This window comes from Vicugna pacos, chromosome 9, assembly GCF_048564905.1.
Source record: "Vicugna pacos chromosome 9, VicPac4, whole genome shotgun sequence".
NCBI lineage: Eukaryota > Metazoa > Chordata > Mammalia > Artiodactyla > Camelidae > Vicugna > Vicugna pacos.
In genome coordinates, this window is record NC_132995.1 from 44,311,247 (window position 1) to 44,338,148 (window position 26,902).

At 39.6% G+C, this 26,902-nt stretch overlaps 1 protein-coding gene across 1 annotated transcript in view; it reads left to right on the forward strand.

Annotated features, from left to right (window-relative positions):
- Window positions 1-26,902, forward strand: part of PKD1L3 (polycystin 1 like 3, transient receptor potential channel interacting) — a 65,763-nt gene that overhangs the window by 11,990 nt on the left and 26,871 nt on the right. The window contains 17 exon segments of the mRNA XM_072967657.1: window positions 283-414; window positions 2,334-2,498; window positions 3,776-3,903; window positions 4,000-4,126; window positions 4,766-4,894; window positions 5,244-5,475; window positions 6,922-7,115; window positions 9,114-9,344; window positions 10,305-10,406; window positions 10,689-10,867; window positions 15,051-15,197; window positions 18,592-18,788; window positions 19,177-19,376; window positions 19,840-20,020; window positions 20,660-20,852; window positions 20,952-21,186; window positions 26,699-26,798. Of these exon segments, the coding sequence (XP_072823758.1) occupies window positions 283-414; window positions 2,334-2,498; window positions 3,776-3,903; window positions 4,000-4,126; window positions 4,766-4,894; window positions 5,244-5,475; window positions 6,922-7,115; window positions 9,114-9,344; window positions 10,305-10,406; window positions 10,689-10,867; window positions 15,051-15,197; window positions 18,592-18,788; window positions 19,177-19,376; window positions 19,840-20,020; window positions 20,660-20,852; window positions 20,952-21,186; window positions 26,699-26,798 (2,872 nt within the window).

A 26,902-nucleotide genomic window follows, 5' to 3' on the forward strand; every position in this document is an offset into this window, starting at 1 on the left:
TGTTGGTGTAAACCGAAATTATCTCAGGGCTGGACTTCCCATTCAAAAAACAATAGCCTCTTAAATTCTGGGACCATGTTCACTGTTCTAGGTTTCTACCTCCCACCTCCTGCCATGTGGTATTTCAAGTACTTACTTCTTGAACATGAACTCTTAAATTGAGAGAAATAAGCAGAGTGAGAAACCTGAGAGGATAAACATATTTCTGAATAGAAGTCTCAAACTACTAATGTGCAATAATTTTATATGAACAATTTTGACAAAATCTTTTGTTCCCCATAGGCCATAGATGAGATAACACGGAACTTCAGCAAAGTAATTCGTGGTTTGCAAGCTCACGACAAACTACAGCAAGCTTGTGAGGTCCTCCAGAACCTGGCAGCCTTTATCCCAAGATTTTCTGAGTCATCTCAGGTAAGCAGAGGGTGATTGGGAGGGAAAAGCTTCGAGGAAGAGGAAAGTGAAAAAAATAAAAAGAATAATCAAATAGAAAATATACCCGCTGGAGATTGTGCCCCGTGCAGAAGTCAGCATGATAAAACTACTTTGTGAAGACTCAGCTTAAATATTAGCAGGTGTATTTGTACCTTCAGATCTGAAGATTGTGAATAGATTGATCCGTAGTGACATTCTCAGATACGCTGTTTATTTTCTTTTGTTTATTTATCAGGTTCCTACCTTTCTGATACATTTGTTTGGAGAAATCATGGGAGACAAAAGTAGATCCTCTTCTTGTGGTAGACAGAGAAAGGCATCCTTGAGACAGGCATCAGAAATCTGTCCCTGGCAGTGTTTTCACTTCTTGCAACCACACTTGCCAGTGTTACTTCTCCATAATTATTCATGCCTTGTTCTACTCCTTATACTTTAGTAAAATAAGGTGGTAGGATTATTGAGACTTTTAACTTTCTTTTTTCCATTTCCTGTATTCTCAGATATTCTGCAGTAAGCATAGAGATGCAGTCTGGGTTGGTTCATTTGGACTTTTTAAGTATAGAAGTAATGCATGCTTGTTATTCCAAAATCAGCACAAAAGCATATCAAGTAAAAAGCAGAAGCCCTCACCGTCTTGGTCCTTCTGGCAAGTCCCATCCTCTTATGTAGTCACTGTTGTTAGTTTATTCTTAGTTTGCTGTGCAGAACCTTCCAGACATTTTTCTGTGTATGTACAAGTTTGTTGTTCTGTATTAATAAAAATGGGGTTAAAGGATAGAATTTTTTCTGCCCCTTGATTTTTTCACTTAATACTGTGTCATGGATATCTTTTCATGGCAGGCCACAGAAATGAACACCCTATTCTTAATGTCCATTTGGGTATTTTTCATATGTTTACTCCTGCAAATAGCATATCCGTGAACATCCATGTACCTACATCTTTGAGTACTTAATGCAGATATTTCTGTGAGATAGAGTGCTGGAAATAGAATTGATGGGCTTCTAAGTGTTCAATAGATGACAGAATTATCCTTTTATTTTACATTCCCAGCAACCACTTCCTCATACTCTTGCTTTTGCCAATGTCAAAGGCAAGAAAAGAAAGAAAAGCATTTTATTGATCACTAAGGAAGTTGGACATCATTTTATATATTTATTGGCCTTTTTTTTTTCTCCTCTGAATTGCTTCTGTATGTCCTTCATTCATTTTTCCCCTGTGGGTTTGTTTTTTTTTTGTCATTTTCTTATTTGTTTGTAAGAGAGCTTTATTTATCATTGATGTTAACTTTTTGTTATATATGTTGCAAATATTTTGTGTCCATGTCTTTGTAACTTTGTTGCATCTTTTACTTTGAAGTGGTTTTTAATAAATATAACTACAAAAATAAATAACATTTCAAAACAGAAACAGTGGATATTTGGTAAATATCTGTCAACTGGCTTTACCTGCTTACTTGATTTGTTTTACTTGCAAACAACCCACTGAAGGGAGAACTGGTGTTTTCTGCTTCATTTAAAAATCCTCCTCGATCTCCCTTTTAAGTCTATCTCGAATACTTTTAAGCCCCTAAGTATAATGGGGTGGTCTACTCAGTATTTCAGTCAGGGTTGCTCTTTCCCTCAGCATTCCTTTTTTTAGCTTAGTTTTGTTAATTAGATATTTGATCTACTTACCTCTCAAAAAGGGTCATGTAAGTTCCTTAGAATAACCTGAAATACACATCCTCCCCATGGGTAACGCATAACAATCTTTTCCTTCTCTGCCAAATTGTTATATTGCTTCTTGTAAAAAAAAATGCATTTGAAATGCATAAAGAACACAGAACTCCTTATGAGAACACAGATTTTAAATGACCATAAGCGGCTCAGGGGTATGTGTCTGCTTTCTAAAATTCCAGGTCAGCGTCATGGATTCCCTTGTTTACCTGAATGAACAGCTGCTGAAGAGCAGCAGCAGCCTGGACTCCGGAATGCCCGTAACCGTCTGCCTCTTTCACGCCCTCAGCAACGCTGTGAAAGCTGCTGAAGCAAGTCAGCGAAGATCCAAGCATGACATTGAACAGGTAGGTACGGTGCATGCCAGTGGCCAACTCTGCTTAGAAACATTTTAATCTCGACCAGGCCAGGCATCACGCAGCCTCTCCCTAGACCCAGAGAGAATCCAGCTGAGCAGGCCGCACCGAGGAGACCATTCTGTGAAGCCTGCTCTGGGGCCTTCCTCTCTACCTAGTGCTGAAAGCCAGTGAAAGGAATTCAGTAAAGTGTCTGGTATACAGTAAATTATATTCACCTGGAAAGTTGTTCAACATCATTAGTCACTAGGGAAATACCAATCAAACCCCAGTGAGATACCATTTCAGATCCAAAAAGACAAACAATAATGAGTGTGGACAAGGAGGCAGAGAAGTTGGAATCCTCATATATTGTTGGATTGCAAAATGATGCAGTCACTTCAGAAAACAGTTTGACAGTTCTTTAAGATGCTGAAAATAGAAGTACCGTGAGGCCTAGCAATTCTGCTTCTTGGTATATACCCACATATGCCCACACAAAAACTTGTACGTTCATGTTCATAGCAGCATTATTCAAATAGCCAGACAGCCAAAAAGTGGAAACAGTGCAAATGTCCATGATGTGATGAGTGGATAAATAAAATGTGGTAGGTCCTCATGATGGAATATTGTTCAGCAACAAAAAAGAATGAAGTATTGATACATGCTACAATGTGGATGAACCTTGAAAACATCATGCTGAATGAAGGAACCAGACATGAAAAGACTGTGATTATGATTCCATTTATATGAACTGTCCAGAAGAGGAAATCTGTTGATACAGAATGTAGATTAGTAGTTGCCTAGGGCTGGAGGTGGGGACAGGAGAGTGGAAGGTGAATGCTACTGGATTCTGGGTTTATTTTAGGGAAGATGAAATGTTCTAATTTGATCGTGAAGACAGCTGCACAACCCTGTGAATATACTAAAAACAAACAAAACAAACAAAAACCATTGAATTGTATACTGTCAGTGGGTAAATTGTATATGTGAGTTTGATTGCAATAAAGCTATTTTAAAAAAAAACATTTATCATAAGCAGATCGAGGGCAGCTTATATCACGGGGCAAAGAAATACTTCCTTGGGTGACCCTCGGATTTGATATAAAGGATGACGAGTCCTTAGCCAGACTGCAATGATTTAGTCCATGGGTCCTTCCAGTCAATGTCACCCTTCATTACATCACTGTCAAGATCCTTGTCCCCTTCCCGACTCTCTCAAAACATTATTTCACTAACGCAGTACACTGAGGTTACTCAAGTCACACAATATTTCCTTCTAAACGCAGGTGGAAAATATACTGAAAATGTCCTTGCTGAGCCTTGGGAGGATCCAGGAAGCATTTCTACCGCAGAACCGGTGCTCCGAGTCTGCAGTGACTCTGACCTCTTCCGCTGCTACTCTGATGCTGAGCAGGTAGCAGCAGGAAGGAGAGGGGAGAGTTTCGTTTTAGGCTTTTGACCTTTAGAGAACACGCAGAAACTGATTTCCATTTACCTTTTTTCTCATTAGACAAAACATATCAACTTTACCTCGGAGCTCTTACACCCTTGGTTCCCCAGCACCTGTGAGGTTAGGCTTTCCGTCAGTGTCTGCCTTGGAGGAGCTCCTGAATAAACACCCAGGAGTCAGCGTCCAAGTGAGTGTGAAGTTCATTCTGATCGGCGTGAAAATGGGATTTGATGGCTGTAGGCATTTGGGTAAAAGGAATGCATCATAAAGGTGTAAGCTGACTGGACCAAATGAAAGAAGGTTGTGTTCCATTAATTTCTGTTTCACACTGGCAGGAACAGAGACCTCTTAAAAATGACCCACTGTAGAGGTTGGGAGCATTAAATAGACATAGATTTAACTGAGTTTCTGGGTTATGATTTGAATTGATCTCAACTCTTCGCAATTTATACAAAGCTGGAAATATCTGAATAATCATTGACTCAATATACCAACCTAAGGATATGGGTATGTTGAATTTCTTTCAGCAAGTATCTAACAAATAGAAGTAAGATTGTTGTCTTATCCTGTGGAGCAGAATTCTTACTTCCTAGTAAAATGAAGTATAAAGATGTAAAAAAAAAAAAAGAATTCTGAGGGTCACAAGTAAATGACTCATCTTTCATTAATTTTTCCTTGTATGATGCTGTAAGGAAAACTATTTCATTTGAGCTACCAGCAAGGGGAAAATCCCAGCATTTACTTTATGGTCTCTGACACCTTCTTCCTAGGGTGTTGTTTATAAATATTTCAATAGTTGATAAAACTAGCGTTTTCTTGTCTCTAGGTAACAGGACTAGCTTTCAATCCTTTCAGAGATTTTGATAACAAGAAGATTGTTGGAAGCATCGGAAGTGTGTTACTAAGCTCTAATCATAAATTGCTCCAAGTCCATGATTTAATGGAAGATTTCGAGGTATAACTTGATTATTAGGGAATAAAATAGAAGGGAATAGGGATTCCTGGAGAATAGGATGGAAGGAATGCAACACTTGAAGGAGATCATGTTGGATTTGTGGGCATGTCATTGTTTCATTATTCACGTCATTACTTAGGAACTCCTACAAAGAGATCTACCTTACCCTTAGGTGTTTTAGGTGTTAGACTATATACTCTCCCTTAACCCCTGGCACTCTGTTCCCTACTGACATTCAAAGAGGAAGACCTAGGCAGTTCCGTTCCATTATTACTGAAAAGATGACTGAAAAGCAGCAATGGATGGGCCATCTTACAATTGAAGACTGATGAACTGTCTCTTATTCTAGATCACACTCTGGAGAAATGAGAGCATGGAAACCCATCCCACCAACCTCAACGTGAGCACAGACCATTTTATTATCATGGTAAACGTCACTTCCCTGGAGAAATCCCTGATAGTGCACGTAGCGCCTGAAAGTCCCCTCTTAATGACACTCTACCTGGGCTTCCAGTACCAGCCTAACCACACGTGCTCCCACCTGAACATCACCTTGCCAAAGGATAAGGTGTCGCAGAAAGGTAAACCCCACCCAGATGTCAGACACCTAGAAGTGTATGTTTGCCTCTTCTTTTAACTTTTTATTTTGAGATAATTGTTGATTCACTTGCAGTTGTAGAAAGTAGAACAGATCTTACATACCTTTCACCCAGTTTCCCCAGTGGTAACATCTTGCATAACTATAGTGCAGGGTCACAGCTGCGAAGTGACATTGACACAATGCATTTGTCTTATTCAGATTTCACCAGTTTTGCAAGCACTCGTGTGTGTGAGTATTTAGTTCTATGTAAGCTTATCACTTGTATAGATCTATGTGACCATGAAATGCAGTTTTTAATAAGATGGATTGTGGAATGGATAGAAGGATATGTATGTGATAAAGCAAATGTAGTAAAATGTTAGCTGTAGAATCTGGTGAGTGACAATATGGGCGTTCACTGTAAAATTCTCTCAACTTTCTGTGTGGTTGAAATTTTTCGTAATGTCGAGACTCCCTGGAGAATAGTTCTAGCACAATAGGTTGTGTATATTTCCAACTTTATATATCATAGTTAAATATATATGCAATATATTGTATATTTCAACTTTATTTCTAATCTCAGTAAGTCTTGGGACAAGATCAGAGTGACTGCATTGTGATCTAGAAAAATTAAGAATTTCTGAGACATATCAATAGTGCCTACATTTACTTTTGACCCACAAACATATTCTCTGATTACAAATGTTAAATGCAGTACTGAAAAGTCTTAATAAAGCACTCCCCTTTTGCATTAAAAAAATGTTGGGAAAATAATCGGAATGGATAAAGACTGTCCCTTCGTGACAGTCTTCCTGTATTGAAGGAGATTTTTCTAGCTCTCGCATCTTTATTAAGTGCTTCTTCCTCTTAAACAAAGCAGCTGAGACAACAGCTCTCACTGCTGGGCTGCCAGCTACAAGTTCTGTCTGCTACCCACAGGCTCTTTCCTGGTTCAGAACATGCACTCCATTCTTACGGATCTTGGGCATAGTACCATGTCATTTGGAGCTGGAAGGGATCTTAGAGATCCTTGGGTCCAGACTTGGTGTTTGAAAGATGAGGTGACTAGACTGATTAGGTGCAGACCAGGGCTCTGGCCCAGGAACCACTCTGTTCCTGCCCTTTCATCCATTGCCCTTGGGTTTCCTTTGTTACCTAGGTCTTCTAGCTACTCATTTTGGCATATGACTATTTCATTTTCTAAAACTCATAATACATTCTAATCCATTAGACCTAAGTCTCTATCAAAAGCATGTGATTTTTTTTTTTAACTGGAACAGGAGTAATCCAGAGCCCCAGATTGTATCATTGGTCATTTTCTTCAAAACCACTTGTGACTCCAAGCTTATCATTTTGTAAAATAAAACAATGATAATAGAAGAAGACCAAAGGTTCTTGTGGTATTTTTGTCCCATTTGCAATGCCACTAAGCACTCTTTTTTCTCAGACGAGGCGTACACGTGGGTGCTGACTCCGGAGAGCCTGCGGTTTGGGGTCGGCACCTACTATGTGACAGCTGTGGTGAATAAAAGCAAGGCGGGTGCTCAGCGGACACCCACCCTGTTCTGGGTGGTTACTGCTGCCACCCAGTGTTACTTCTGGGACAGCCACAGCGACACGTGGAGGAGCAGCGGGTGCCAGGTCAGAAGCTGTGCCCCTTCCCCTCTCCTACCTCAGCTGCCTTTCAACCCAGTGCCTCCGTCCTCTGGTTCAGGGTGGCCCAGAAAGGAAAGTCATCAGAAGGGAACTCTGTCAGCCTGGGAGAGGGAGAGGGCGTGTGTGTGTGTGTGTGTGTGTGTGTGTGTATGTGTGTGTGTGTGTGTGTGTGTGTGTGTCATGGGCCTGGAGAGAGAGTCTCTTAGGAGCAGGTATGTGCTTTAAGTTTGTCATTTCTTTCCCAAACGTTAGTCCAGGGAGAATCTGACAATACTACATAAAATAAGAAAAACAGTGCACGGAAGCTGTTAAATTCCACAACTATTAAATATGTGGCAGGTAAATTGTGACAAACCTCCTGCTAAATAAAGAGAACTTTTGTCCTTAAAAATAAGCTAGCAGCTTCATGTACATTCCAGGCTAGGTGGGGACAGACAGTCACTATTGTAATTACTGCCTGGTTCCAGGGGTCTGACCCCTTAAAAAGGGCGCTATTCATTTTTACATTAGTGATCCTGTGAGATCCTGCCTGATTTAAGTCCTGGTTAGTTTGCACAAAGAATGTACCATAAGAGTCTGGAAATCATGAGGCTGTTTTTAAAAGACTTGAGAAAGTGTCATCCAGATTGAGAACAGAAGGGAAGAGGGTGCCCTGGAAGGCTTCTGCATCATTCATGCAAACCCTCAAACTGAGAGCTTGTGAAAATGCAGATTCTGTTGCAGTAAATCCGGGCAGGGCCTGATTCTGTCTTCCTGACTGGCTTCCGGGTGAAGGCAGTGCTGCTCGGCAGGGAAACCCCACGGCGTAGCAAAGTGGCGAGGCAAGGCGGGGAGCTTTTCTCCTCTCTAGCAGTGACCCACTGATTGCAGAAGGCATCAGGACATTTCCTGCCTCCTTGAAGCCTTTGTCGTGCTTGGACTCCAGGAAGGGAAGAGAGCTCAGAGTTCAGGATGAGAATTCCTCCAAGGGCTGAATACTGACTGGGCAGCCAGAGCTTAACCTTGTGGAAAGAAATCAGTCATAATGACCATATTTTAGGCTTTTCATCTGCAAACTCAAACATGGAATTCGTACCTTCCATTCGTTTACTTAGTGACATTTTAAAAGATCTTTTTTAATGAAGAAATGTTATAACATATGGACAGTTATAGGGAATGATATAATATAAACATTAAATGCACCAGTCAGTTTTATTAAAAAGTTTGTGTTTTGCTCAATTTAGCTTGGATTTTTAAAAACAATAAAACACTGGGGAGTACTCACAGCCCTCCACGTACCCCTTGCCAATCTCATTTGCTCCCTCTCACCAAAGGGTAACCACTGTTGGGAATCTGGTATGTGTATTTGTTTTTTCAGCAAGTTATGTATTGAGCATCTTCTACATGCCAGGCCCACATCCAGGAACTAGTGATGGACAAGACAGTGTCCCCATGAGCCTACTCTTCAGTGAGGGAGACTGACAAGCATGGATACATGAGTGGCAATTTGCACACTTTTAGTCTCTGTGTAAATGGCACTGTTACATCCTTCTTTAAATTGCTTTGCTATCCAGGTCGCTCTGTCTAGCTCCAATGCATTCATTTTACCTGCTGCATAGTAGTCCATCAGTTTGCCTCTACTTATGTACTTGCTTGTTTGTGTGGTCTGTTGTTACTGGACATATAGGTTGTTCTGATTTTTCACAGTTACCAACAGTGCTGACAGAGACATCCTGTTTCACATTTCCTTGTGCACATGTGCAAAGTCCCCACAGGGTCTACATTCAGACTGGAATTGCAGGATTCAAGGAGTTTGTGCCTCCTCAGTTTTACTAGATGTTGCCAAATTGTTGTGCACATTGGTCGTCCCGGTTTACACTAGCAGCAGCTGAGGATACGTGATCGATTCTTCTTTTCCATCTGTAAATTGCCGTGTTTATGTTTTATGTGTCCCTTCCTTAGCACTCCTGTCAGTTAGAATCAGGGTCTTGACTCTCCTTCCAGGTCGGGCCACAGAGCACACTTTTGAGGACACAGTGTCTCTGTAACCACCTGACCTACTTTGGCAGCGAATTCTTCATTGTGCCTCGGACGGTGAACATCGAAGACACGGTTGAGCTGTTCCTTCGAGTGACCAGGAACCCAGTCGGGGTGTCACTGCTGGCCAGCCTTTTAGGATTCTATATGTTCACATTCGTGTGGGCTTGGAGAAAGGACCAAACAGACATGCAGAAGGTGATGACACTTTCATTCTAAAAGCTTTACCACTTTGTCTTGAGTATGTTGAACAAGATGAAAAAAAAAAAAAACTCCATCAAAAGAGGCAGGTAGCATGGTACTAGAAGTGTAAAAATTCAAGTGGAACTTCTCTTGTTTCTCTTCATATCTACTGTCTCAAGGCCCAATGTGCAGGAACTTAAGTCTTTATCTCCACTTTTTTCTTTTAGCTGAGGCAGAACCCTCATATGATTCATTTAGGTCTGGAATAACCCAAAAGAAAACACCTAGAGCACTAAACTATAATCAAATGCAAGTTTATCTCACTTTACACATTGGCTATGAACATTATTTGTAAGTGAAGTTATAATTTTAATGTGACTGCAATATATAAGAAATCTGGAAGGAATTTTTTTTTTGAAACAAAAATTCTTTGACAGCTTTTTTCTAGTTTCTTCTCTATATCTTTCTTATTCTTATGTTATACAAGTGGAAATTCTGGAATACACAAAATGTCCATTTCTTTATTGCTGTGCATGTAGAGTTACCAGTTTTAGGAAATAAAAATACAGAATACCAGTTAAATTTGAATTTCAAATAAACAGTGAATGCATTTTTAGTATAAGCATGCCCCCAAATTATTCATTATCTGAAATGCAAGTTTAACTGATTTTCCTGTATGTAATCCGGTAACCCTTCCAGTGGTTAGGAGTGGAAGTAGGTGGAAAGATTTAGAGGCCCAACACCGGACTAAATGATTCTGTGAATATTTCATTTTAAAGACATAAACCCTGGACTCTCAGTCCCCACTGCCTGCTTTCCACACTTACCTGTTTATCTTCTGCCCACACCTCACCCTTGCTCACCGCAGAGTCGCCAAAGCTGCCGCGGTGCGTCATCCTGTTTCTAGCTGGAGGGGGCAGGGGTCTGTACTGCTTGAAGACCTGCCAGTTTTCTCGGTTCTGACTTTTCCTGCAGGTGAAGGTCACTGTCCTGGCTGATAATGACCCCAGCTCTCAATTTCACTACCTCATTGAGGTCTCCACGGGCTATCGAAGAAGGGCTGCTACCACAGCTAAGGTAACTGAAATCAGTGTTCTTCACTCATTGCTTGGTGCCTTCTGGCACGCGAGATGCACTCTGACTTGGTGGTATCCCGGTGTCCTGTCGTCCCTTTACGAGGATCCCAGAGAGTGATCTTTCCTAGTTCTAAACTACATCTGAAGAGCCCTCACCGCTTGGTTAAGATCCCAAGACTTCATCTCAGTGCAGTTTTTTCTGTCTTCATCTGTCTCCTTGGGGATAAATGCAAAGAATCCTGTTATAACTTCCTGTATTTTATCTTTCCTTGCCACATTTCAGGTGGTTATCACCCTTTATGGATCAGAGGGACGGAGCAAGCCCCATCACCTCTGTGACTCCCAGAAGGCAGTCTTTGAACGAGGGGGACTGGATGTCTTCCTCCTGGGCACTCCGTCTTCTCTAGGGGAATTGCACAGCCTTCGGCTCTGGCATGACAATTCTGGCGTCAGCCCTTCTTGGTAAGTAACAGACTGGCCTGTTGTTTCTTCTCTGTGGATCTTTAGCATTCTGGGGAAAGACCTGCCTGCCAGTGCGATAAATAACCATAATGCTTTGGGCCAAATAATAACAAATGATTGTTAAATTTTAATTTCAAAGCTGTCTACAAAGAAGAAACCCTAGAAAGAAATATGGGAAATTAACAATATGATTTTTTATGGATGGCAGAATGATAGATGTTTTATTTTTTCCATTAAATATTGTCGTGATTGTGAACAGCAAATAATGATGAAGAAATATTGCCCCAAAGTACAATAAATTAAAAATATCTCTAACTGAGAAAAAGACCTTTAAGGAGTAAATTTAATAAACCGCTGTATACTGAATATGCTTTGGGTCAAAAGGAAGAGCTTGAGGAGAGGGAAAAGGCTGGAATTATGGTGTGGGATTCGCCCTCGGAGTTAGGGAGGGAAATGGTCAGGGATGATTATGTGCACCTGATTGTGCTCGGTTCATATGATTCCGCGTCTTCCTTCAGCAGCATCTGAGAACTAGGAGAAGTCGTTGGAGAAAGTAGATGATAAAAATTAAGGGTGACGATTATTGGTCTGTTGGGATTAGGAAAAGAGAAGGGAATGAAGTCAAATATCTTAGGCCTAGGTCCTCAAACGAATCAGCTGCTGTAAATAATGCCCACCTAAGAAGAGTTCGCAGGCTGCCTAAAATTGTTAGCAAGAGAAGCCCTTCCCTGCTAAGCTGGATACACCAACCATGAGGACAGGAGAGCCTGAGAATTTGCCCGCTGCTTCCATTGTGTTCAGGTATCTACCAGTTTGTATACTACCATTCCACTTTCAGTTACAAAGGTGAATAATAAGCACTAGAAAAGACACTCAGCATCATTAGTCATCAGGAAATGCGAGGTAAAACCACAGTGAGAGAGTACTGAACACCCACCAGGATGACTAAAGTTATAAAGTCTAAGGACTCTACTTCAATTTGAAAAAAAACGTCTAAGGGAAAAACCAAGACTGGGTGAGGATGGGGAACAGTCAGAGCTCTCACACACCGCTGGTGGGATGTGAAGTGGTGCAGCCACGCTGGAGAACAGTTTGGCAGTTTCTTGTAAAGTTAAACATACACTTGCTACATGACCCAGAACTTCCACTCTAGTTAAGGTAAATGAAAACATATGTCCATTCCAAGACTTATACACATGTGTTCATAGCAGCTTTATGAATCATAGCCTCAAATTGGAAGACAACGCAAATGTCCATCAGGTGAATGAATAAACACGTTAGTATGTTCATTCAGCGAAATACTATTTACAAGAAAAAAGAGCCACTTACCGATATGCACAGTAATGTGGATGAATCTCAGAAAACATTTTGCTGAGCAAATTAAGCCAGATACAAAAGAATGCATCCCATGTGTTTCCACATACATGAAATTCTAAAAAAGGCAAATTAGTCTGTAGACACAGAAGGCAGATCAGTGGTCACCTGGAGCCAAGAGTGAGCCTGAGGTGGGCTGACTGGAAGGGGGCACAGCGGAACTTTTTAGGGTAATACCTTGATGATCACGGTGCTTATTACACAAGTGCATACATTTGTTAAATGCATTGAAGTGTACGTTTTTAGTATATATTTTTTATTGAAGTATAGTCTGTACATTTTAAATGAGTGCCTTTTTAAAGCTGGCATAAGAAGTAAAAAAATTTTTTTAAATAAATGATGTCTTTTATCATATGTAAATTATACCAAAACAAAGTTGATTTTTTTTAAAAAAAAGTCTATATATAGGAAATGGTCTAGAGTTATATATATACTAAATTATTATAGTTATCTCTGGGTAGTAGGATTATGAATTTCTAAGTTTTCCTTCTGGGTACTTTTAAGTATGTCCAAAATTTTTAACAATAAATTTGTATTTTATAATTACTAGAAGAACATTTTAAAATTTAAATAGATAATTCTCTTAGAGGAGACAAATTCACACCTATGTAATATTTTCTACTTTTCTTACTAATTCTTATCATTGGTTTATATCAATCCTAATTTTGTAGGTAGTCTTTAGTTAAACTATTACTTTTTAAACTCATAATGACTTTATGCTCCTCATGGAGATGCTGTCTTATTCATATTTGTGTCCTCAACAGCTCATGCAGTGCCAAAATTATAGAGGACTCAGTAGATATTTGTTACAATAAGTAATTACAGTCAATATTGTAACAGTAAATTTCTGTTAATTAAATTCTTAGAGTTACCTATTCACCTCTAGAGCTTCATATCAGCTTAGTTTAAAGCTCTTCTGTAGTCACCATTTATTTCTTTTTTTAACTGCAAAAGTAATAGATATTTTATTACACAAAACTTGAAAAACACAAAAAAGCAAAAGAACTAACCCGCCATGAAAAACAGCCTGCCAGCATTTTTTCTTAGTGAATGTCAATGCTTTCTATACCTTTCTGCTGATCATCGTGAATGCCTCAACTAGATTTTTCTAACACATGCAGTAGATTCTCTTCGGTTTCTCATGTATGAAAGAATAAGAGACTAAAAGTTACACTAGAAGCACACAAAGCCCATGACTAGTTTCTCACCAATCAGAAAATGAATATTTTCTCTTTTTTATACTTAAGTGAAAGCTCTAACGGTAGCTAAGCTTAAATCAGGTGCAACTTAGTCACCTGTGATTTTATAAACTCCCTCAATAAGAGTCCCAGAAATAGTTTAGCTTTACAGGAATCTGTACTCCTCACCCAGAAAATAACTTTTTAAAAGATTAAACAAGGATTTTGACCAGAGAGATTTGAATGGTTTTACAACATTAAATACAGACTCTCGGGGAAGTAGCACATTTACAGTAAAGGAGAAGGTTAGCTGACTCCATGCAGGATGAAGTCAAACAAGCTGAACAAGTGGATGTTCCCAAGAACAAGTTTCTTGACAGTCGAAGTTAAGGGAGAAGGTAGGCACGTGATGAAACACTGTAGTTGGAAAGAGAATGAAATTTCAGGGACTATGGCTCTGAGGTCAAGACGAAGCCACAGGCAGGAGGGTAATAGCTCAGTGGTAGAGCACATGCCTAGTATGCACGAGGTCCTGTAATTAGGAAGTCCATTTTTTTAAAAAAGTGACATAATTAAAGCTCTGTAAAGTTTTAAAAAAGAAGAAGCAGCCACAGACCTAAATATAAGTCATTAATGTAAACATTAAAGACTACTCCCCCGGCACCCTCTGGATCCACCCCCTCGGACCCTGGTGATGAAAGACAGGCAGGTGGGATTCTTACAGAGGTGGCGGGGCACTGTCACCTGTGGAATAAGGAAACTTAAAGAATATAAACATGCACTGAACTAGTCTAGGCTCTAGAAGTCTGCATTCGGGGTTTGCTATATGAACTCCCTTAGATGTTGGGAAGAAAAAAGAGGGATTGGCTCGGGTTTCTTTCTTTAGTTCTTGCCCCACGATGAAACAATCCATTTACTTGGACACTCACGGTCAATGCAAGATGACTTCTTTATCTATTTTTATTGAGGTATAATTGACATACAACTTTACATTAGTTTCAGGTCTATAACATAGTGATTCAATATTTATATATATTGTGAAATGATCACCACCACAAGTCTACTTAACAACATCACCATACATAGTTAGATAACTTTTTTCTTGCGCTGATAACTTTTACTGACTTAGCAACTTTCAAATATGCAAGTATTACTAACGATAGTCACCATGTTGTACATTATATCCCCGTGACTTGTTTATTTTTCAACTGGAAGTTTGTACTTTTTGACTCCCTTCACCCAGCTCACCCCCACCAACCCCCCACCTCTGGCAACCACTAATCTATTCAATCTATGAGCTTTTTTTGGTTTGTTTTTTATTTGTGTTTTGTTTTGCTTTGTTTTTACGTTCTACATGTAAGTGAGATCATATGGTATTTGCTTTGTCTGACTTATTTCACTTAGCATATCCTCTATCCACATTGTCACAAATGGCAAGATTTTGTTCTTTTTTATGGCTGAATGATACTCCATTGTGCGTGTGTGTGTTATGTATATATAGATATATACCACATTTTCTTTATCCATTCATTCATCGATGGACATTTAGATTGCTTCCAAAAGATTACTTCTTATTACAGCAACTGATTCACGCCCACCTTCCTAACATGACTGTCTTTATTTTACTACAGGTATATAAACCAGGTAATTGTCAGTGACATCGCAGGTAAAAGGAAGTGGCATTTCCTGTGCAATTGTTGGCTGGCCATGGACCTTGGAGACTGTGAGCGTGACCGGGTCTTCTCACCCGTCTCAAAGAAGGAGCTCTTTTCCTTTAGGTACTGTCGAGGAGTGATGGTGTTCTACATGTTTCTGAGGCTCTGTTCATTTTCTTCATTCTTCTTTCTTTCTGTTCCTAGACTGGATAATTTCAACGGACCTATCTTCAAGTTTGCTGCTTCTTTCTTCTGCTATTGAACCTCTCTAGTGAATTTTTCATTTCAACTGCAGACTTCCTATTTATTTTTTAAAGGAATTTCTGTATCTTCATTGATATTCTCTATTTTGGCAAGATAGCATTCTCACTTACTTTCCTTTAGTTCTTTGACATGGCTTCCTTTAGTTCTTTGAATGTATTTAAAATAGCTGATTGCAAGTCTTTTTCTAGTAAATGCAGTGTGTTGGCTTCCTCAGCATCAATCTGACTGTGGGGAGGGGTGTGAGATACTTTGTTTCTTTCATGTCTTGTGATCTGTTGAAAACCCGACACTTTAAATAGAATGTGGCCAATCTGGAGATCAGATTTCCTTCCTTTCCCCCAGTATTTGTTGTCCTTTAGTAGCTGTTTTGAACTAATTCTGTAAAATCTGTATACTTTGTCATGTGTGAAAACTGAAGCTAATAACCAGATAGATTTAAGTGCCAGGAACTAGTAAGTGTCCCAGTCTCTGCTGAGGGGTTTTGTGTGCATGTTGAGCCGTGCCTTCAACACCCTGCGGTGGTTGACAACCCTGCTTTAGCCTTCACTTCCGGCAGGTCATCCAGGGGTGAAAGCACAGGGCCGCCTTAGGTATTTCCTGAGCACGCACCCAGCATTCACGTGGCCTTCTAGATGCCCAGAGCTCTGTCAGAACTTTTCAGAGCCCCTATTGACTTCTCATTTTTCAGCTTTTTCTTTTAAGCTTTTTGGTTAGCCTGTTGTTTGCCTACCGTATCATGCAGCTGTGAAGTTAGATAATTGCCTCTGAATAATTTTGGAAGTACCCTCGGGCAAAAAGAATTTTTCACTGGGTGAGCCCCTAATCAGGTCAAATAAGGACAGCTTTGCAAGTGGGGTTTTCCAGGGAACTACCAGATAGATCAGATAATGACAGTTCTCTGGGAAGGAGGCTTTGAGGAGCTCCAACCCTATTCTGCCCTGTCTAGTGACTGCCAGGCTGCTGGGTTTCACTATGATTAAAGGCTGTTGGTTTTCAAGGTTTCAACCATGGAGGTAGAGAAAAAGAGATGGGTCTAGGGCAAGTTAAAATGCCAAAAATTCACTGTTCTTACAGATACTTAGCCATTTTTCTTGAGTAAACACTCAAAAGTTACTACAAACCTTTGGTTATTTATCTGAGTTCTTAACATTTTGATTCTGGCTTTTTGAAAGAAGTTTTATCATTGCTTTTATGGAGGACAGAATTTTCAAAGGTCTTTACTCCACCATTTTCACTGACTCAAATGGATTTAGACAATTTACTACTCGTAGCAATAGTTGCAGCCAGAACAACATTTTGTGTCACTTCCCAGAAGCCCAGTTTCAACAGGGTGATGTGATGAGAGCCAGGTGTTAGCTGCACGTGCAGGGAGATGTATTACAAAAGAGAAACCCCAGGACTAGGAGAGACTGATCTGATATACCAGCTGCTAGAAAACCTACCTGTCCTCCCTTGTAGAGTGAGAAATTACCTCTATTAGCCTGAAATGTAAGCAAGTCTCTCAAGGGGTGAGAAGAAGGCATTTCTATATTACCCGAGAATGTCTCCATCCTTACAATCTGGAAATGTAAATAAAATGTCTCCAAAGAGAGGTACTGTCTCTGTCTTTTCAGGGCTGTCTGGTTATACAAAGATACCCGAAAAAATAGTGCAGGAGCAAAACGTTTATTAATGCCTAAACGTGAAGCAGTCACGGGGAATTGCCCTCCAACACTGCCTCTGATGTTACGTCAGTCTTCTGTCAGTCTAGCTGTTATTGTTCTAAAGTATATTGCCTTTTTTCTTTTTAATATTTTCTCTTTATCCTTGATGTTCTACATTTTACCATAATTCTTTTCACTGTGGATTTACTTTTTTATCCTGTTTGGTACTCAGAATGTACTTAAAATTTTTTTTTGTGGTAAAATACACATAACATAAAAGGTACTTTTGGTATGCAGAATCATGCCTTCACTTAGGAGAAGTTCTCAGATGTCATTTCTGAAAACATTGCTCCTCTGACATTCCTTTACTGTATGTTGGAGCCTCTCCAACCATCCTCCGTGTTTTAAGCCACTCTTGCCTATTTACCTTCTTTTTTCATCTCTGTGGTGTATTCTGGGTGAATTCTTTCATACTGCATTTCAGTTCACTAGTTTTCTCTTCAGCCATGCCCCTACCTCCTAATTCTTTTGTTTTGATGACCATATTTTTCAGTTTCAAGATGTCTAATTTATTTTCTGTGTTTTTCATGATTTTTTATTCTTTTTAAGTGAACATTATTCCCCTACTTGTATCTATGAGCAACCTGAAATACTTAGTCTTTGTCAGACTGTCCCACAAAATTAATTTCTTCTGGACTGAATTATTGATGGTGTTGGCTGCCTTTCTTAGTTTTAGGTTTCTTTACATGTTAAGGAATTGGGGGTTGTATGTTCATTTTGAGTGGTCTTATTGTTAAATCTCTCTCTCTCTCCCTCCCTCCCCACACCCCATCTCTCTGTCCCCACACTCATCTCTGACTAGTAGTTCTCTTGCCATTTTCACCCACCCCTTCACACCTCTAGTCTAGAACTAGGTCTTACTACATTATACTATTTTGGAGCTCCTGTTCCTGAATGAAATGACTGAAACCAGGTCTCTCACAGATCTTGTCATGAGGTGGATCTCTTGGCTCAATTCCTGGTCATGGGGCTGTTCATCTTCACCTGCCTCCCTACCTTTAAACGTATAGCCCTGCGGCGGTTTTTCGTTCTGCGGTACCCTTCCATGAGCTCCAGCCTCATCCCGGGCTTCAGGCAGCAAGGCTGGCTTTGCTCTCCCTTTCCCATCAGTTACCACGGGAATCAGACTTTGACTCGAGCATAACTTTCTTCGAGACCTGGGACCCAGAACCCTGTGACTTCTTCCCCACCTACCACCTTGTTTGTCATTCCATTTCTCTTCCTCAGAGATGTTTATTTTGTTAAGCCCCAGCCAGTGTTTGGGTTCCTGCTTTTTATACTGTATTTATAGTTCCTTTTGGAGTAGAGAAGGTGCTCAAAGTGCCAATTTAACGAACTATCGTGACTAGAAGCTTAATGCACTTTCAAAGACTGAAAGATTTATCAAAACTCTTATGAAGCTGAAGCAAGTTTTTAATTTTAGAATCCCATGCAATATAAATTAAATATAAGTTACATCAATTATTATTTGCCAGGCAAACCACGTCAAAAGTCCAGGGCACTTTCAGAAGGAAATCTCATGGCTTTCCTGTTCTAATTTATCTTGTTAGACACCTGTTCTCCTCCATGATTGTAGAAAAGTTCACCCAGGATTATCTGTGGCTCTCAGTCGCAACTCGACATCCCTGGAACCAGTTTACAAGAGTCCAGCGGCTCACCTGCTGCGTGACCCTCCTTCTCTGCAACATGGTCATCAATATTATGTTCTGGAAGATAAACGACACCACTGCCAAGAGAGATGTGCAAGGTGGGAGGGAGCTCTGATGTGTGCTGTTTGTGGCATGTAGTCCTTTTACTGTGCTCCACCCTCCCTACTTCCAGGGTGAGAAGCAGAATCACGATGTGCCTTCGTTTTTCCTTTGCTGCCCTGACATTCAAACACTCACTTAATTCTGCTATTAAATGCGGATGCTCATCTACTCTAACATTAGAATGCCCATCTTCTCACTGATCTCATTCACTAACAAAGGAAGCAGCCTTAGGGACACATCAGCATCTTTCCTGCCATGGTAACTTACTATCCTTAGATCATCATAGTTTAATCTCTAGATAAATCCTTAAACCTGGGAGAGGAATGAGCTGGAGGATGATCTGAATTGTTGTGGATGAGAGCTGACATCATGCTTTTCTTTCAGTGGGTCCCCTTGCCGTGACCTGGTCTGAACTGCTCATCAGTGTCCAAAGCGCCGTCATCCTTTTCCCCATCAATGTCGTGATTGGGCAGCTTTTCCCGTTGATTCAGTCACAGGAACCTCTGCCATTCTTTCCTCCCATCCAGGCCTCCTGCCCCTCAGGTGCTTCTTTTGAGCCTCTCCCTCTCACAGAGGTAGCTGAGGTAAGCTTGGTATCACATTTTACAGGTAAGTCATGCTCCCCTCCCCAACATAGTGGAAAAAACTGGTTGGAAGGATCTCCTGCAAGGCTCCCAAGGATCCTTTTCTCCAGTAGCTTCTCTCTAATTCCTGTCCTGAGACGTCATCATCACGCCTCTGGTTTTTTCTCGATTATGACGTGTTCTGAGGGCTGATGTGAGTGCAGACTGTACTGCTGTCGTGTTTTTGATGTTTGATCAGACTGTCCCTTCTTCTTTCATTCTAGATTCTCTCATAAAACTAGTTCTGGGGGCTACTGTGAGGTGACTTCTTTCTGAAAAAGTAGAGAGAAAGTGACAACTTGAGGGACTTTGCACTGAGCATATGTCCCTCCAAGTAGAGAAGCAGCCTTATTACCATGTATAATTGCTACCAGTCCGGATTTCAATGTAAAACTGACTTTTCTTATCTTGATTCTATATTCAGGAATTAAAGGAAACTGTGGGATTCCTGCTCAGGAGAAATACGTACCTACTCTCAGAGTGTGAACAGTCTTCATGGAGTTCTTACAACATTAACCAGCTGGTGAAACTTTTCTCCAGCCTCATTTGTTCTCACTTAGAGGGTCAAGGTTCTCACCAGCAGGCAGGACCCTACTGGGAAAATGGTAAAGTTCAGTTGGTTTCAGTAACTAACCTTTTTGTCTGCCTCCCACTTCTTGCACATCTGTTTGTTACTCATTCTTACCTCTCAGCATAACCAACAGGCATGATACCACCTTCTGCTTGTTTTAATCTCCTTTAGCTTCCCATGTAGAGCTGATAGCTTTGATCACTCTGATGGCTTTTGAGACAATAAATCTGGTCTCACAAAGTGAAAGATTAAGGAACCCCCCCCCAATGTCCTGTGTATCAGATCCCTATATTTCATCTGTTTTGTCAGGAGCTATTGAAACTTGTCATTCTTTTTCTTCAGTGGAATGGTGAGAGTATGCAATTTATGGATTCCTGAATATAGTCTGTGCTTTCTGGGTACTTACAGTTCACATGTATTGCAGTTCTGATGAAAAAGCTCAATTAGCTTTAAAATTTTTTTGATTCTACATCAAACTATAGAATTTTACAAATTCTTGCAAACTCTACAGCATGCTCAGAGAAGACAGCAGTTCTGTAGGTGTTGGGTCCAATCTCCATTGACTGGGATATTTAACCTCATCATCAGTTAATGAACTGCTCATTTCTACCAGTCATTACTATTTATTGACATCTTCCACTTGTTAAAGTGTCAACCTGAAATGTATTTTCAGCAGTTCCTGAAAACCACCATCATTTCTGCAATTACCTGCTCAGAGTTCTGCAGAAACTCCAATCTCACTTACGCACACTGGGCCCCACCCAGGCCGACCAGCCTTGTGACTTCCTAGATGCAGTCACCCAACTGCAAAAACTCCAGGAACTCTTGGAAACACATACACTTCCCACAGAGCGAGGGCCATGCAGGTAATGCATTGCACCAAGCTTTCGTTATCACCTGTAATCTTCCTAAACCTCTCTCAGCTGTTGGCTATGAGATTAATCCCTTCAACTTCTGTTCTTAAGGGAGGCAAACAGTTTCCCCATCCTGAACCCGGAAGAAGGGAAGCAATCCATCTCTAACAGCCCGCCCAGATGGTTGACTTACCTCTGCTGGCTCCTACTGGGTACCACTAGCCTGGCCGCTGCCTTTTTTACAGTACTTTATAGCCTGAAACTGAACAAAGACCAAGCCACCAGCTGGGTTATTTCGCTGATATTATCAGTGCTTCAGAACATCTTCATCATCCAGCCAGTAAAGGTACGTGAGAAACAGTCACAGTGGTATGGGAGGAAATGTTACAGTTGCACAAAGTTGGAAAACTGAGGTCTGTGGGTGTCAATCTAAAGTGCCTAATGGTTCTGACAATTTGAAAAAAAAAAAACACCTCGAAAAACAGAAATAGGCAGACTGAAAGTTGTTAGGAATATATGTGCAGTAATCATGGAGGAAACTAACAAGAACTGATAGACTAGTAGAAAGTTAGCAGAAAAGAATTGCTGAAAGTTAAAAGAGACAAGTAAAAAATCAACAATAAACTACTTTGAAAAAAAAACAGGAAACTTATTTTTTAAAATTTTTTAATTAAGGAAAATAAACACAAGTGTAGAGAATAGTATAATGAACCCTAAAGTTCTTTTACCCAGCTTCAGTCGACAATTCATAGCCAGTCTTGTCTCATCTATTTTGGAAAAAAAATACCAGACTTCATATCATTTTATCCATAAGTGTTTCAGTCTGTATATTTCTAAAAGGCAAAGACTCTTCTTTTTAAAACATAAATATCAGCCATTATCACACTTATATAAATTAACAATAATTTCTTAATATCCACACAACAATGTGAATGTAGGTAACACTTCTGAACTATTCACCTTAAAGAGGTTAAGATGGTAAATTTGTTATATATATTTTACTACAAGTTTTAAAAATCCAGTCAGTGTTGAAAATTTTCAGGTTCCCTCCTATGTGTTCATTTTACAGTTGTTTTGTTCAAATCAAGATCTAAATAAGGTCCATGTGTTTCAATGAGCTGATAAATTTCAAGTATTTTTAACACTAAATTTATAGGTTCCCCTCCCTTTCTCTCTTTCTCTCACTCTCTATTCTTGCTATTTTTCTTACAATGTACCTGTTGAAGAAACCAAGTTGTTTGTTCTGTAGTTTCCAACATTCTGAGTTTTGGTGGCAAGATGATTTCTGCTTTAAGAACTCTAATAAGATGGGCCTGAGTTCCTGCAAGCAGAGCTTTAAAAACTCTTGGTGCCCAGGCCTCTCTCCAGGCCAGTCAAATCATAATCCCTGGGGACGGGCTCCAAAGCCCAACAAGTCTAAAGCTTCCCAGGTGATTCCATTGTGCAGCACCATTTGAGACCCACTGATCCTAAAAGTGGGACAGAGTACAAGGAGTAGATAGTCCTTACACTTAAAAACAACTGCTGGCAGGGTGGGTGAGTCAAGCTCAGTGGTAGAGTGCATGCTTAGCATGCACGAGGTCCTGGGTTCAGTCCCCAGCACCTCCATGAAAACAGCAAAAAAGGAAAAACTGCTGGAAGAGACACGCCATAAAATAACATGAGTTCTTCAGGAGATTCAGTTATATCAGACACATAGACAGAGGCTTTCAGGAAATGAAAAACATGATTTACACATTTTAAACGTGATTTACAGATTTTAAAAAGTTGAACTGAAGATGTCATTATTGAGACTCAACTTAAGGACCAGGAAGATCAGACTAGAATAATGCAAAACATAAAACATAGATATAAAAATATTAAAAGCATCAAGAAAACAGACTTACACTGTAGGTCCAGGGTGCTTAACATGCAGTTAATAAGAGTGGTAGTAATTAAACAGTTGAAAAAAATTCTGTTGCAAAGAAATAATGAATTTATTGAAAGGCTTCAGCTAGTCCCAGGCATAATTAATTTAAAAAGATGCACAGTGAAATGGAGGATAGTACTTCTGGAATGGGGCCCAATATTTTGCACTCTTGACAAGTTCCCAGGTGATGCTGATGCTGCTGGTCCACGGACCACACTTTAAGTAGCATCACTCTGAATCACATCTAGTTTCTCTGAAAAGTCAGTGTCACGAAAGAAAAATTAATGGGGGAGGGCTGTCCTAGACCCTTTGACTAAATGAACCATTTTAAATATGGATCAGATAGTATACCAGGAAATTACCAATCATTTCCTTAAGTATGATAATGACATGAAAAATGTCCTGATTTTTAGGTGATGCATGCTTGAAAACAAGCAGTCCTTGCTTTGCAGTGTTTGATGTGCATGAATTTGTTATCATGGTTCAATTAACACCAGTTTCCCAGCAACACAGTTCAAATCCCAGTTACCATGGCATAGTAACTGAGTGATTGCATCAACTACCAACTGCTGCTAGCACTTCAGCCCATAATTCTCTACATAAATAGCAGATGCACATCATGCTCAGTGACCAATCATGTCACCTCTCAAAGTCTGAGTGATTGGCCACCTGTTCCTGGTTTATGTATAGATAGCAAAGTGGGTGGTTTTGTCATTTCCTTGTCTCCCAGTCATAAACTCTGCCATTTTACCATAAAATGGATGATTGAAAGAGGGAATTGGCCAACAAAGATGAAAATGCAACAAATTAACAAAACGATGACCCTGGAAGTGAAATTTAAATAGAGTGTAAATGGAGTTAGACAAGAAGCTGATCGTGGGAAGGTTGGTTGTCTGTGTTCAAGAAATTCTAGATATGCAGCCAAATGAACCTGGTAAAATGAAACTTAACAATGCAAATGGAGAGATTGGTTGTGAAGAAAAGGATGATGATGTCCCAGAGGAAGCGACATTGGCAAAAAACTAATATTAAAGGAACTGTCAGAGACATTTCACAGCATTGAAAGCATAAATGATAAAATGCTGGAAGCCAAAACTTAGAACCGTGTGACAATTCCCTGAAGGCTTAGAAAAGATGCTCTCCCCGTGTCGTAAGTTGTACAAGAGGAAGGCCAGAACCGTTCAAATTATTCTTGATAAAGTTTTTACAAAGAAATAACTTTAATTCTCAATGTTTTAATGTTTTAAATTATATATTAGCTTTACTACTTTTAAAATTTTCCGTATACGTTTATAACCGACAATAAGAGATTTTAATGTTTTGACATGAATCTTTGAATGTCACAGAACAATCATTTTTTTCCCACTGATGATTAAGATCACTTTGCCCAGTTTCAGCTGGCAAGGTCATTTTGATAAGCCCATACTACCATGCAAGGTGTGAAATGTCATGATGTCTGTTTTTTTCAAATGGTTCAGAAAAAAGCAAAACAAATGAAATGTTAACTTTGTTATCAGGTGAAATATTGATTTTGGTATCTTCCAATTTTCATGTATATTTCAAATTTTTAATGAACTATCAGAAATAATTCAATGGATCATATATTCAAATGTAAAATGTAAAACTATAAAACTTTTAGAAGAAAACTCAGGGGAAAAATCCTTGTAACCTTAGGTTAGGCAAGGAGTTCTCAGATACATTACCAAAAGCACAATCCAGAAAAGAGAAAAAATGATAAATTAGACTTCTTCAAAATTGAACACTTTTGCTCTATGAAGGACAGCCTTAAGAGAATGAAGACAAGCCACATCCTGAGAAAAAGATATTTGCAGATGGTAAATCTGACAGAGGACTTCTATTCATTATGTATATAAAGAATACCCAAAATTCAATAGTAAGAAAAGAACCCAAGTTTTTATATGGGCAAAGGACATAAAGAGGTATGTCATCGAAGAGGATACACAGAGGGGAAATAAGCATGTGAAAAGATGCTTAACATCACACTCATTAGGGAAATGCAAAATAAAACCACAGTGAGATGCCACTGCACACCTACTAGAATGACCAAAATATTGATAATACCCAATGCCGGTGAGGATGCAGAGAAGCTGGGGATTCTCACACGTGGGTGGTAGAAATGTAAAAGTGGTGTAGCCACTTTGGGAAACAGTTTACCAGTTTCTTACACAGTTACAGAGTACTTTTACCATATAACTTAGTAACCCCACTCCCAGGTATCTACCCAAAAGAAATAAACACATGTTCACACAAAATTATGTGAATATTTCCATCAGCTTTATTCAGAATTGCCAAAGCTGGAAACAACCCAAATGCCAATCAACTAGTGAGTGGGTAAACCATGGTCCATCCATGCAGGAGAAGTCTACTCAGCAATAAAAAAGGAAAACTACTGGTATATGTAATGACATGGATGACTTTCACATGTATCATCGTAACTAAAGAAGCCAGTTCCAAAAGCATACTTTATGATTGCATTTATATGACTTTCTGGAAAAAGCAAAAACCATACGGCTGAAGTACACATCACTGGTTGCCAAAGACTCAGGTAGGAGAAAGGGTTGACTACAGAGGAGCAGCACGAGGAGGGTATTTTGACTGATGAAACTGTAAGGTATCTTGATTGTAGTGCTAGATACATAATTCTATGCATTTGTCAAAACTCATAGAATTACACCCCAAAAGAGTTTTTTTCTACTGTGTGTAAATATATTTTTAAAAGCCAAAAAAAAAAAAACAACTTTGTTATCACAGTGGCCAAAAAACTTGTAACAAGTTCCTGTAAACAATAAGATTCCATTTTGCTTTTAAAAATGGCAAAGAAAAAGGGTAATATGGCTGGTTGAGGAAAACCTGGCAGTATACAGTAAAAGCCTTCAAATTCTGCATCCCTTTGCTAAGTAAGTTTCCCTTCTAAGGATCTCTCCTGAGAAGACTCAGAGTGGTTTATAATAAAATACATTGGCAACAACTTAAATGTCCAAAAATAGGACGTTGCTTAATATATTACAACACAGCCATATCCATGTAATGGGATACCGAGAAGCCATTAAAAATGTTATAGAAAATGTAATGATGTGGAAAGCTGGTCCCGGTATATTAAGGCAAAAATGATCAAAGGATATATTCCAAATTTTAAAGCCTTCTTAAAATCCCTATTTTTTCCTTGTTTCCAAATTTTTATAATAAATGTATAGTCAGGGTTGTTTTTTATAAGTTGGGAAAAGTATTAAAAGAGGAACAGAAGAGACATAAACCAGTGTATTAGCTTAGTTACTGATATCCCTCCAGTGGAGAATTTGGTTGGGCCCGTGGCCAAGTATACTTCCTAGTACTTTCCCCCCGGGTCTAGTCCTTGGGACAGGCCACCAGAGGACGACTCCAGGTCTGCAGAGCAGACACGTTCATCTCAAAAAGGTTGTGTGGCACCAGGCTGGAAATATTACCCTTGTCCTTTGTTCTTGTGAGGACTGGAGGACCTTCCTCCCCTCCAAGGAAATTTAAGGACTGGGGGAAGACTTGTTTCCCTTAAGAGAAACTTACGGTTTTAACTCAATTCTAAGATTCTATGCCTTCAGCAAAAGTGAGATTAGTCTTTGGGACTTTCAAAAGTGTAGCTTCTGCAGTCTAGCTGTTCAGAGCTGTTGTAAAGACAGGTGTTATGGAACAACTTACACAAATCATTTAATAGTTTAAACTTCCCTAGCCAAGTAGATTAAGGACTCCAGTGTTTACAAAAAATATGAAGATTAACATATTAACCAGGTTCCCATGGTTATGCAAAAATAATTATGAAGTTAAGTAATTTCCCAGTTTTTCATAAAAACAAAGGGCCCAGTAATTGAAATGTGTTCATTATACATACCTGCACCTTTACCTAATGGATCCTGGAGTGTCTGCTCATTAGTGTCCCTGTGACGTTCCTGTCTAGGTGATCTTCCTCACGTTGTTTTTCTCACTGATGCTGAACAGGATGCCGTGGCTTCGCAAAGAGAAGGGACAACAAACCAAGAGGATCTTGGCACTCTTGGGTAATTCAAGTGGTTCTAACTAATATTGCATTTTGCAAAGAGCAAATTATATCAAAACAGTGGAATCCTAGCCACCTCACCAACTCAGATTTATCCATTCAAGG